This window comes from Phocoena phocoena, chromosome 10 (assembly GCF_963924675.1).
Source record: "Phocoena phocoena chromosome 10, mPhoPho1.1, whole genome shotgun sequence".
In the NCBI taxonomy this organism is placed as follows: domain Eukaryota; kingdom Metazoa; phylum Chordata; class Mammalia; order Artiodactyla; family Phocoenidae; genus Phocoena; species Phocoena phocoena.
The window spans coordinates 21,161,026-21,175,333 of NC_089228.1; the positions used below are offsets into that span (position 1 = coordinate 21,161,026).

Consider the following 14,308-nt stretch of genomic DNA (forward strand, 5'->3'; position numbering starts at 1 on the left):
CTAATGTAAAAATGCTTGAGTGATGGATTTTGCAACTAATCAGTTCAGAGTTTTCATTTATAGGTAGGGGGGAGGGTGAAGGGGAGCTCTGCCTTGCCAGAGATGAGAATGTCCCAGGACGCTGCTCTGGGAGTCTTTCAGGGAATCAGGTAATAGAATACAGTGGTGATGGTCTTGGCCTTTGAAGCCCCCTGGCTCCTCCACATAGTAGCTGAGAGATGTTGAACAAGAGGCTTAGCTTCTCTGAACCTCAAACTCTTACTTGTGAAGTAGTCTGGGTAATAATAGTACCTACCACATGGGAAGAGTTGTGATGGGACTTCCATGAGGTGAACAGTGCCCTAGAAGTGCATTTCATGCTGCTCTTGGTAACCTCAACAAAGAGATGATAATGGCAAAGATATGAAGAGGTGGCAAGTAAGTGGAAAAAAGTTACCAGTATGCTGTTTGATGAACACCAACCAGGGTAATCATGATTTTGAGTAACTCTTTAATGTGCTTATCCTAGGCTCTAATGAACCCCAGAGAGTCATGTCTGTTTCATCAGAGACTGCCTTCTTAAATACTTGGGACTGCTCTCACACTGCAGGACAAACCTGACTGGGTCATATTACCTGTTCTCCCTTCTGTTAAGTTCTTAAAGACCACACCCTTCTCTCTCTCTCTTTTTTTTTTAACATCTTTTTTGGAGTATAATTTCTTTACAGTGGTGTGTTACTTTCTGCTGTATAACCAAGTGAACCAGCTATATGTATACATATATCCCCATATCCCCTCCCTCTTGCGTCTCCCTCCCACCCTCCCTATCCCACCCACACCCTTCTCTTTTCACAACCAGAATTTTGCCCTTTTTTTTGGTTCTGTTTTGTTTTCATTGTATTATTGTGTTTTTTTGGTTTTTTTTGTTTTGTTTTTTTTTGCGGTACGCGGGCCTCTCACTGTTGTGGCCTCTCCGGTTGCGGAGCAGAGGCTCCGGACGTGCAGGCTCAGCGGCCATGGCTCACAGGCTCAACCGCTCCATGGCATGTGGGATCTTCCCAGACCGGGGCACGAACCCGCGTACCCTGCATCGGCAGGCGGACTCTCAACCACTGCGCCACCAGGGAAGCCCTGTATTACTGTTTTTAACTGAGATATAGTTGATTTACAATATTATATGTTTCAAGTGTATGACATAGAGATTCACAGGTTTTAAAGATTGAACTCCATTCATAGTTATTATAAAATATTGCCTGTATTCCCAGAACTTTGCCATTTTAAAATTAGCTGATGTTTCATGAGGTACATTTTAGTTCACTTGTTGCAATTTGAGGGATAACTTCCTTGGATTTCATTAGAAACACATTTTCAAGTCATCTTTTTAAAAATTTTTTTATTTTAATTTAATTTTTTTTTATTTATTTATTTTTGGCTGCGTTGGGTCTTTGTTGCTGCATACAGGCTTTCTCTAGTCGCGGCGAGTGGGGGCTACTCTTTGTTGTGGTGCGTGGGCTTCTCATTGCGGTGGCTTCTCTTGTTGCAGAGCACGGGCTCTAGGTGCGTGGGGTCAGTAGTTGTGGCTCGCATGCTCTAGGGCACAGGCTCAGTAGTTGTGGCGCACGGGCTTAGTTGCTCCGTGGCATGTGGGATCTTCCTGGACCAGGGATCAAACCCATGTCCCCTGCATTGGCAGGTGGATTCTCAACCACTGCGCCACCAGGGAAGTCCCTCAAGTCATCTTCTATCCAAGTGATTTCCGCAGATGGCTGACTTGGTCCATTTTATTTCAGAGAGTGTCAAGGAAGTAACAGATGAGTAATAGAAAGGTCTATACTCAAACGTTTTTATTGCAATGATAGCTATTATGAAAAATGGTGATTCTGTGTGAATGGTTTTAGGATAACCAGTGTTCCAACATTGTGAATATTATATAACCACTAAAAATAATTATGAGGGTACTACAGGAGTGTGGAGAAAGTGTATAATGAAATTTGAAGAATGCTGCATAAAAATAGAATATAAAGTGTGCACAATGTAGTAATAATTATATATCAATAATAAAATAGACACATATAGGAAATATACAATGAAAATGGAGTTTATAAGTAAGGAAAATGGGATTATGGCAATTTAATAGTATTTAAAATTTTTTTTTTTTTTGTCTTTTAAAAACTTCAAAATCTCATCAGGTTGGTTGTCCATTTGGGGGCTGCCTTTAGTTAAAGTCTACAGCCTTATGTATGCTGACAATAACATTTGGCAGAGCCCAGTGTGCTGTTGTTACTTTTCAGATTTCATGTGGTGACCAGCTTGGGTAATCTTTTAGGTAACGACGACTGACATACTGTATTACTTTTCTTTTTAGTGATGAAAATGCCAGGAAAGATTTAAAGACATTACCAGCCTTTCCAACCAAAACTCTGCAGGAGCACCCCTCCCTTGCCTACTGGTAAGCCACACCAAGATTGCCAGTGACCCTGTTACGGTAACCTCCACGGAGAACGGCATGCTCTTCAGGGAACTAAAAGAAATATAAGTGCGGAAAATATCAAACTGCCCATCATACGTGTCAGTCTAATCATAAGTAGACCTTGATCCTTCCAGTGAAAAGGTCTTATGAAATCTCTCTGGAGATCATTGTCCCAAGCCTGTAGTCATGTGTGAAGAGTGGCCATGTGCCTTCTCGTTCAAGTGCATGATACATTTGTAGAGTGTGCTTTTAAGTGAATCCTGCTCAGTATATGTGCAGTCACTGTGTAATGCAGGCTTAATGTGGCAGAGTGCAATACAAGTGGTATAAAATACAGATTTCCTTGAAAAGAGGCATTCATAATAAACAGTAACAACCTGAATGATCAGGTTTCCTCTACAGCCAGAAGTCATTGTCTATTTTGAGTTGTTTTATTTGCCTGTATTTTAATGAATCCATAGTACCCATTTCCCATGCAACATTTTTCCTAGAAAAGTACGTTTTCTCCCCTTGAATTACTTACATTCCCTTTAAATATATTTTCCTCGATTTAAGGCTGTGAATCCTGAAGATGGTTTTCCTTTCTAAAAAACTGGTTACAAAATAAATACTCAACGTGAATAGCTGTAATATGAAAGTTGGAATATTTCCCAAGTCAATAGTGAGAGTAGGTACTGAGGCTACATTGCATCCTGAGTCTGGAACCTTCTAAATGAATCATTGTTAAGTGACAGTTTCTTAAGGATAAAAAGCAAAGACCAATTACTGTTGCTTATTTGTTGTATAGAGGTAAAAAGGTTTATTCTTCTCAGTTATACTTGAGATATGACTAATGAGCTACCAGTCTGAAAGGAGGGTAAATAACTGAATGATGTCAAAGGTGACCAGACTTCAGCCTGTTTCTCCTTTCTAGTCAAAAAGTTTTATTCTAAGACAATAATGAAGGGTTTTCTTCTAAAGTATCATGTCCACAAGTAGTAAGGGTAGAATATTTTAGATTGAACACTCACTCAGAAGCATTTTTAATTCTTTCTAAATCTTTCTGAACAATTTAAGGAAAATGTCTATAATACCTTACACTTGCTGATCTCTCTAAAAAACCCTTTTAATTTCCCCAGCAAGGCTCTCTAACTAGCATTTAATAACATTATTTTGTATTTGTTATATTCCATTCAGTTATGGGAGAGAATATTAGTTTTTTATTTGATGAAATGATATTATGTTTCCTTTTCTAATAACTTAAGTTTTCAAAAATTTACATATTTTATAAGTATATTATATAAAATTGTATAAAATCAAGATAAGGTAGTCAAATGTCTGAGGTTCAGGAGTCCATATGTCCATATCCTACAAAAACAAAAGTCAACTAGCTTCTGTCTCCCAAACAAGTTGGTCTAGGCCTTCTTTCTCAAGTGTTTCAAGTAGGCCACCTGAGAATCTTGAAATCGGATCTGTACCTCATACAGTCATGCATTGCTCTACTTTTCATTTCCTTGTTTTACAGTGAGGACAGGGTAATTGAGCATTATTTGAAAATCAAAGGTCTGACTCGGGGTCAAGCTGTGGTTCAGTAAGTATCTTTCTTTTTGCTTAGATATAGTTGTAATGTCTTCCGTTTGAGAAAGTCATCTGAAATGATTTCTATTGTGTAGTTTGTGTGCATATAGTACTCACCTGGTTAGAAGTATCTTACCATGAATTATAAAGTGTCTGGGGTCATTCCATACTTTGGTGTCATCAATTCAGATGCCTACCAGTGTCAGACAGGTAACAATAATGAGAACTCATAGGCCAAATGTAGGCAATAGAGAGTGGTGGGGACTGTGGTGAACTAGAGAGCTTTTGCCCTGGCTAGAGACAAGACTACTCAGCTTCAGCATTCAGGCATAATGTTGCCAGATCATCTGATGTTTTTCAAGAAAAGCTGGAAATTACAATTTTTTAAATCCTAACTTTAAACATTGCAAAGTAATTTTAAGAAAATTTTAGTACAACATGAGCCAAACAACATCTATCTGGAGGCCGTGTTTTGTCACCTGGTTTGTGACTCTATTTTGGGTGGAGCACGCAGTGTCAGTGTTGGATAATCTGTTTCTTTATGGTACCAATAGCAGACCATAATGATAGATTTCTGCATTTTAGACCTATAGAGTTACCGTCATTTATTAAGAACAGTTCACAGGCTACACTGAAGTTTTTAAATTGTAAAAAGTAAATTTATAATTTAAAATTTTTTGAATTGTAAAAACGAATGTAGCATTATTGCTATAGTAATTGTACAGTAGAATAACTGTTATGGTCATTTAAGTTTTAACAAAAATTCTGCTGAATATAGCTCAGAGCATGTGAGAAGTGAGATAAGGACTTGGCGATCACTATTCCCCTGGTCAGTGTATAGATTTCCCCCACATCCCTGCTCTTGCGCTCATCTCCTTTTCGTCATAGTGCACCTGCTGTGATCTTCAAGACAGAAATGAGAAGTTAACAGCCTGAAGTTGAATCCCTGACTTGTGCCTGTTTTGTGAACTGGAAAACAAAAAGGAATAACAATTTCCATGAAGGATTTTAGGTTAGGTTAATGAGTGTATTATGAACTGTCCTTGTTGAAATGCAGCGTCCTCTTACTTCCTTTGATCATTATCATTGTGGCTGCAAATTAGAAATTGTCTAACTTGGTAGTTAAGGCTCTAGACTGTGGAATCCGACTCACTTTGTTGGAATCCTGGCTGTGCAGTGTAATTGCTGCCTGGCCTTGGCACATCTACCTTTTTTTAAAAAAAATAAATTTATTGGGCTTCCCTGGTGGCGCAGTGGTTGAGAGTCCGCCTGCCGATGCAGGGGACGCGGGTTCGTGCCCCGGTCCGGGAAGATCCCACATGCCGCGGAGCGGCTGGTCCCGTGAGCCATGGCCGCTGAGCCTGCGCGTCCGGAGCCTGTGCTCCGCAACGGGAGAGGCTACAACAGTGAGAGGCCCGCGTACCGCAAAAAAATAAAATAAAATAAAAATAAATTTATTTATTTTATTTATTTACTTTTGGCTGCGTTGGGTCTTCATTGCTGCACGCGGGCTTTCTCTAGTTGCGGTGAGCGGGGGCTACTCTTTGTTGTGGTGTGCGGGCTTCTCACTGCAGTGGCTTCTCTTGTTGTGGAGCACGGGCTCTAAGTGCACGGGCTTCAGTAGTTGTGGCTCACGGGCTCAGTAGTTGTGACTCACGGGCTCTAGAGCACAGGCTCAGTAGTTGTAGCAAGGGGCTTAATAGCTCCGTGGCATGTGGGATCTTCCTGGACCAGGGCTCAAACCCTTGTCCCCTGCATTGGCAGATGGATTCTTAACCACTGCGCCACCAGGGAAGGCCCCCTAACTTTTTATATTCACTAACATGTAGACCTTTTACTTTAAAAAGTTATCACATTATTGATTACAAGGTCCAGAGCCATTGATCTCCAAAATGTTATTAAAGAGTCCACTTGTATCATACAGGAACCTCAATTCTGTGTGGGCAGAGAGGAAATCTTACACAATTTCGTCCACTCCATAAAGTCTTAAAGTTATACAATAAATACTTGTTGAATTAAAAATAACAAGAGCTACATCATCACTTTAATTTTTTTGGGGGGGGGGTGCATATTTTTAAAAATCAGGTTTGCATATAATAAAATTCACTGTTTTAAAGCATATATTTCTAAGAGGTTTGACTTAAAAGTTAAGTATAAATTTCTAAAAGTGTACCACCATCAGTGATAAAAACCACCGTGTTTTTATTATAGCATGTTTGCTTAATTTACAGCAAGCAGAAAATAAGCTTTATTTTTTACTTATTATGAGCATGACCCAAAAGTTGATTCTCATGACTTGCATCATTAGGTGCTAGTTTAAAAATACTTGAAGTTTGGGTTTATAATAAAGTACAATATGTTTCTAAGCCATAGAAATTTTAATATGCAGAAAATAACATTTCCTATAGCTTTTTGAAATTGAATTTTTGTTAACAACCTCCCAACATTTGGATAAAGTAAAATATATTACTCCCTGGAGTGGTTTATTCTATTTCTACTTTAGTCAAAGACAAAGTTATAATGAGGAAAGTAGATACAAATTGTGTTTCTTTAGATCACTTTTCCCAAAAGGACCCTCCAACTAATTTAATAAGAGGTTATAATATATATTCATTTTCCATAGGTATATGAAAATAGTAGAAGCTCTACCGACCTATGGAGTCCATTATTATGCAGTAAAGGTAAATACTTTTATATGACAAACCTTTCATCATGCCTGTGTTATTTTAGGAGAGTTAGTGAATAACACCAACTTTGTAAAATCACATAAATCAATATGCATATGTATGTAAATTATCTCTAGAAATTTCAGCATTTAGAATAGGATTGATTTTCTTAAAAAAATAAAAGCCTGATTGTATCTTGTCATTTTTAGCAAATCATAAAGCACATTATTTTTGCGAAATACTAGCTGTGTTCAGGTGTGTTCCCAAAGCCTCTGTTAGCCCTGAAGTATTCAGGTCATTCTCTTTTGGCACACCTAATCTTTTAGCTACTTTTGCTGATTTTTCTCTTTTCCAATTGTGCACCTTTCTAATGCTACTAGATGCTCATTTGATAGTGCCTTTGTATGAGAATCATTGAAGAATCATCCAGTATCATTTCAGCAGCTTCACAAAATCCTCAAGTTTTTACAAGATTTGCAGTACCCATTTTCAATTGGTATGTTTTATATTTGTGTAGTACTTTCAGTTGTTTAGACACAGGGAGAGATTGACTAAGAAATATTTTGAGATGATAGAGGATAAAGCATATTGTTAAGAAGAGAGTCCTGTTTGAAAGAGGAATAATTTTATACTTGATCAATCTTGAGTGACTTTTCAAGTTCTGACAGTGTTTGCAATTCAAAATGGAGGGGAATTGGATAATACCTGTATAATGAGGACACCTTGTACTAAAAATACGTACCAATTCCACTTTAATTTCTACTGATTCTTAATTTGTTTGCATATGGGTATATGTTTAAGCCCAAGTTTTTCTTTCCCTGTGTCAGTATATATCCCTTTCTTTGGCAAGACCTAAAAGATAAATTTATGAAAAAAAATGTATTCCTCCCCTCCCCATATGTACCTCGAAGTCATTATTCACGCATCTCATCTTTGAATCATATAATTCACCCAAAGAATTCTTTAGTATTCCCATGTTCATTTGTTAAGTATATTATAAACATTAGAATTTGGAACCACTTTTCTCATTGTTGTGATTCTTTGGAAACTTCTCTGACCTTTATAACTGGTTACTAATCAAGAGAACAAAGAGCTTTTTTTCTTTCTCTTCTTCTTTTTTTTTTTTTTTTCCAGTGGTTAACTGGCTTTGTACTCTGGATTAATTCCTGGTTGAATTACTTACATTTTATTTCTTCTCTCCAACTGTTTAATCCTACCAATAATGCTACTTTCTTTTTGATGGTGTTAATAGTATTGGTGTGCTTTGACTTATAGATCTTATTTGAAGAAGCTCTAAGAAAGCATTTTAATAACAAGTTAGGATTTTAAATAGTCTTTTGTTTACCAAGACAAAATTATTTTAACTTGTTGATACTTGTTAAAGGATGAAATTGGTAGATGTTACTTCATCTCTGTAAGACTTAACAATTAGGTCTTGGTTCTCATGGTTTTCCATCTTCCAGGATAAACAAGGACTTCCTTGGTGGCTTGGAATCAGCTATAAAGGAATTGGCCAGTATGATTTGCAAGACAAGGTGAAACCTCGGAAAGTAAGTGTGAATCATTTCAGACACTTACGAGAACATTGAGCTGTTCTAGAGCTAGAAACGTCACTTTATGGGGAAACAAGCAGTCTTGGGTAAAGAATTTTTGATTAGTGAAGTCCTAGGTTTAGAGAAGACTCAAGTTAAATGTGAAATACTTTTTATAATTCATTCATGCCTCATTTATACAGCAATTCCATGTCTGATCATTTATCCTAAGGAAGTAAAATTACACACAAAGATTTAACTACAAGGATGTTGATCACAACGTAGTTTACAAGTGCATACAATTAGGTTTCTATTTAATTAAGTATGAACATGATGATGTCATTTGTTTAATGAATTTTACATATATAAAAATATATACATGCATCCACACACATATGCATACATATACATATGTACATTGGATGGATAAACAAATGGGTGAATTGTAAAGACGTTAAGTCAGAATTTTTGGTGCTAGTTACCTCTCAGTGATACAGTTATAAGTAACCTTCTTTCTACTACTGCTGCTAGTTTTGCTTATCTTTGTTTTACAATTTTCCACATTTAACATGTCTACTTTTTTGTAGAGGAAAGTAAGTTACATGCTATTTATTAAAGGGTCACACTATCAGGTTCGGATTTCCCAGAGCTAATAAGTTACATTCTTGGCAATTTGATTATGAGGTTGTTCCTCTTGACCAAGCACAAGTGTACAATACTTTTTTGCCTATATAAGAAGTGATGAGTTCGTGTAGATATCCATCTAGCTGCTCTGGCCTACTCAGTATTCTAATGACATAAAGGTTTACCCGTGCTGTTAGGTTTTGCCATGCTCCGTGTCCTCTGCTGCCAACCCTGGGAATCACAGCTGTGAAACAATGACCTATAATAACAGACCATGGTTAGGCTGCCTGCTCTATCACACCCCGACATCACCGCCTTAAATAGCTCTTATCACTTCCATCTGTCTCTTGCTTTAATTTGTACTAGAAAAACAGCCATATTTTTCATAAAGTCAGGCCCTGGTCATAATACCACAAGCTTTTCATCTTCTACGTGTCCTTTTAGCTTCAATCATACTTACAATCTTCCTTTGAGTTTAGAGAATAAGTTACCTTTTTCTTCCCATTTTATGGTTGTGAAACTGGCACAGAAAACATGAAAGGGTGTTGCCCAGGACAAACCACAGCCCCCTTTGAATGCCCATCCAGCTCTCCTGGGTCAGACTAGCTGGGCACTGTGGCTTCTTATTGAGAATTATCAGTAAAAATGGGAAGGCATTATTTTTAACAAAAGATCCATCTGTGTGAGGCATGGTAAGTAAGCATTTGTGTAATCATACAATTAGAACTTGATCTGTATAATTTTGGCCCAGTGACCCAGATCAGTTGAAGTAAGGAATACTTGATTTCCAGGAGGAATACGAGTAATTTTGGTTATATTTGAAAACTTGTTTCTAAGACCAAATTTCTAATAATGTTAGAAATGATATGGGCGTACAGTTTTTCTTTACAGTTATATATTTTAATGTTTTTACCAAAAGTTTTAAATAGTCATTGTAAAAGAAACCAACAACAACAAAAAAAAAGCACACACTACAGAAACATCAATTGGGGCAGGAAGTTCTTCAGCAGCTCCCATCCCTCCCCTGTGATAATCACTGTCAAGAGAATGATACTGGTTTGTTTGTTTGTTTATGAATTTCATTTTGTTTTATTTTTTATTTTATTTTTTTATTGAAGTAGAGTTGATTTACAATATTGTGTTATTTCTGCTGTACAGCAAAGTGATTGAGTTATATATATACATAAATTCTTTTTCATATCCTTGTCCATTACGGTTTATCACAGGATATTGAATATAGTTCCCCATGCTATACAGTAAGATCTTGTTGTCTATCCATTCTATATATAATAGTTTGCATCTACTAACCCCAAACTCCCACTCCATCCCTCCCCCCCACCCCACCGTTGGCAACCACAAGTCTGCTCTCTATGTCTGTTTCTTTTTTGTAGATAGGTTCGTTTGTGTCATATTTTAGATGCCACATATAAGTGATATCATATGGCATTTGTCTTTCTGACTTACTTCACTTAGTATGATAATCTCTAGTTGCATCCATGTTGCTACAAATGGCATTATTTCATTCTTTTTTATGGCTGAGTAGCATTCCATTGTATATATGTATCACATCTTCTTTATCCATTCATCTGTCATGGACATTTAGGTTGTTTCCATGTCTTGGCTTTTGTGAATAGTGGTGCTGTGAACCTGGAGGTGCATGTATCACTTTGCTGTGTAGTTTTGTCTGGATATACGCCCAGGAGTGGGATTGCTGGATCATATGGTAATTCTATTTTTAGTTTTCTGAGGAAGCTCCATACTGTTTTCCATAGTGGCCGTTGATACTGCTTCATTTAGGCTTTGTCAGCATGTATACTAAGCTTTTACAGAGAGAAAGAAATCTTACTATGTATACTATTCCATACTATGTCATATTTCTCCAAATCACTTCTAAAACAGATGTCTTTTTACTCTTTTTAAAGCTGACTAGTATTCCATGGTGTTGAAATACATAATTTATTTAACCAGTTCTCTCTTGATGGACATTTGGGTTGTTTCCATTGTGGGAAGAGTGGGTTGGAGGATAATGAATTTCAGCCAAGGCAAATAACTAGCCCGTATTATCTATTTTGTAAGATCATGTTTTCTTAAGGTAGACCTCATCCATGTTAACATTTTTTTTTTTGGCAATTTGTTTCTTCCCTGAATTTTACTTTAAGAAATAACATTTCTTTGGTTTTTCTGAACCTTGCATGTAAAATATAACTTAAATCAACTCACAAGTAATTTCTTAGCTGTTGTGGCTTGAGAAAATTGAGATTCTCACAGACTCTAAATGCATCTACTAAAAACAACCAGGCTTTCTTCCAAAATAATGGTGAATCAGAATCTACACAGTAAATATTGCTGTTAATTTCCTCTCAGTTGCTCATGACTCACAGGCCTTTCTTTACCTTCACAGTTTCATAGAAATTGGTAAATATTGTTTGACACTGATCATAATCAGGTTTGCTTGTTCATTTCAGAGTCTATAGACAATGATCAGAAGCCACTTCCTTTTTTCAGTGTGCAAGAGTTTTCCTATTTCATTTTCAAGACATGTCATTCAGGTTGAAAAGGACCATAAACAGGCCATCTGGTGTCATCACTGTCTTGCTTTCTCTTTCTTGGTTATTTTAGCAGGTGTCCACTTTGTACCACTCTTTGCTTTCTCCTTGCTTCCTCTGTTAAACCTGACAATGGATTTTGCTTCCATATCTTTATTTTTTCCTGTCTAGACAACTTAAGAGTTTCATTGGCAGGAGGACGTTCTAACGTCCCTGTCTTGGCTTAGTTGCACAAATAAGGGAATGCCTAACTTAAAGGGACGTGAGCACTGACATGTAGAAGGAGGCTCACGCTTCAGCTGTTTGCATGGACCTATGTTCCAGCAAGTTACCAATGGCCGGGCAGGAATGAAGGTCCTATTGCCAAATTGGAATGAAACAAAGGCTAGAATGGGAGGTTGCGTAGATGCTCAGCCTCTTGAATCACATGCCTGCTGCATTATAATTACATGGCTTAAAAACAGGCCAGAAGGAGGAAGAATTACCCATGATAAGATGGCGAAAGTCTGTTTTGAAAAAGGGTTGGTCCGAGGTCCCCAGGCTGAGGCCTCTGTCCTTTCCACATAATGTCTCTCAGTTATAGGGTCTGAATATTGGGGACTGTGTTTGTGTTACCTCCCAAAACACCCAGCACAGGCTCTTCATGTGTACTGTCTATAAAACTTTTGCCAGTCAGGGGCTTCGATTTGTTTGCAATCCACGTAGTGTAATGCAACAGGGCAAGGGTTTGGGAAGCAATCCAAAGACTGTCTCTGATGTCATTTGCTGTGTGACCTTGGACATGTTGCTTAACCTCTCTTTAACCTTAGTTTCCTCCTCTGTACAATGGTAATACCACCAACTACTAGGGTGGTTGTAAGAATTAATGAGATTATATTTAGTGTCGTGCTGGATGTACAGTAATAACTCCATAACTGGTAATTACTCATTTGTAGTGAGGGAGAGAGACAATAAAGAAGGATATGAGAAATATTCTTGGATCACTGGTTAAGGAAGGACCCAACATTGCTACAAACCCAGAGCCCTAGTGTCCCACGTAAGAGTCCACACTCACAGTTACTATTTTCAGAGACTGGTAAGCATTCTGCCGCTCCCAATTCATTAACCACAATGCCCTAAGGTATGATGAAAATTAAGAGAAATTTTTTAACTTCCGAGTTACAATCCACAAAAATTACGGTATTAAAAAATCAGGTCATAAGCAGTTTTTCTTTTAAATCCTTCCTTTGTGCATGAAATGTGTCATCGCAAACTCTCAGGGAATGTGAAACATACCAGAACTCAACTTCAAATTGTAGGATGTTCAAACTTAAAAACGATGAAGCTTTATTTAAAAAAGAAAAATTCAAACACGTGCCTTGTAGGTTTTTATTGTTCATTCGGTATTTCAAGGAAAAATGTCTGTTCTTCACAAAGAAGTAGTCAATGGGTCTGTGGCTGAGTAAAGTATTAATATATGTCATGACTGATTTGTACCCCTCTAGCAAGTTATTTCCCTGGGGAAAACCAGAACCTGTCAGAGGTGGGAGGAAAAAAAATGACATGCTAGTCAAGGTGTTACAGGTAGACCATAGTAGGATAAAATGATTTTCAAGATTAGTATCTTTGGCATTATAAGACTTATAAAGTCTTGTGATACATGTCATTACCCCAGAGAATTTCAGGGTGGGGGAAAGGTCTTTAGTCATCAGTTAACTGAGTTTTTTAAATTAATTGGAATTCACAATTGCCTAGAGCAGACGAATTAAATAACCAGTCCAAAAGTCTTCCTGTTTCCTTGTCATAAAAGTACAGGGTTCAGTTCATTTAAACTCAGTGACTTGCTTATTTCTCTAAGCACGGCCATCTTGATCATTTCTAAACCCACCTGGCTCCCTCCAACGCTACCCCATCACCATGGACCTCGATTAGGATGCTGCTTCTAATGCTGCTTAAATTCTAGGTGAGGTTTACTATAGGAGAGACAAGAGAATGTGTGCCATCCAGTTGTATTATACTTTCTACATCAATACAAAATGAAGTATGATGTGCAGGGAGAAACACAATTACAGAATGTCACCCGGAGACCAGTCCATCCGGTCTATACTTTGTAAAGTATATAATTAAGCTCCCGCCACACCAGGAATCAATTTGATTGTTAAAACCTTCTACAGAGTCAGTGGGAGGAGAACTCCAACCCTATAGCGTGGATTCGAAATAAGAACCAGTCTGGCACTCCACTTACTGGCTGGCTGACCTGGAGCTGTCACTCAACCTTTTGGATGTTTATTTTCTCAACTATCAAAATCAAAGAATTCTATCTACCTACCTCACAGATCATTATGTGCACCCAATGAGTTAGTGAATTCTTTCACTGACTATATATTTTTCTTTTCTTGTTTTAAATTTATTTTTTATTGAAGTATAGTTGATTTACAATGTTGTGTTATTTTCATGTTTACAGCAAAGTGACTCAGTTACACACATGTATATATATATTTTTTTTTTCAGATTCTTTTCCCTTATAGGTTATTACAAAATATTGAGTGCAGTTCTCTGTGCTATCCAGTAGGTCCTTGTTGGTTATCTATATTATATATAGTAGTGTGTATATGTTAATCCCAAACTCCTAATTTATCCCTCCCCCTGCCTCTTTTCCATAGATATAGAAAACAAACTTACGGTTAACTGTTTTTCCCTCACACCATACTCTAATTTGTAGAAAGTTTACTGGGAAGCATAGGCATTTGTCTTTTCCTCCTGTAGTTAATCACTATTAGAATTTGAAGCAGTTCTTCTAAAACAGGGAACTCTCAGAGAATTGGATGGGCATTGGTAAGTCTCCATTTCCATCTCACAACCAGTAGGCAGATGGAAAGAAGCCAAGACAAGCAGCCTTATTCATAAAATCACCAAGTTTAGGGACTCCCGTGGTGGTCCAGTGGTTAAGAATCT

General features: G+C 37.5%; 1 protein-coding gene across 1 annotated transcript in view; it reads left to right on the plus strand.

Moving 5' to 3' along the window:
- Positions 1-14,308, plus strand: part of FRMD4B (FERM domain containing 4B) — a 189,134-nt gene that overhangs the window by 141,608 nt on the left and 33,218 nt on the right. The window contains exons 8-11 of the mRNA XM_065884864.1: positions 2,345-2,428; positions 3,954-4,019; positions 6,630-6,687; positions 8,136-8,222. Of these exons, the coding sequence (XP_065740936.1) occupies positions 2,345-2,428; positions 3,954-4,019; positions 6,630-6,687; positions 8,136-8,222 (295 nt within the window). The remainder of the gene's footprint in view (positions 1-2,344; positions 2,429-3,953; positions 4,020-6,629; positions 6,688-8,135; positions 8,223-14,308) is intronic.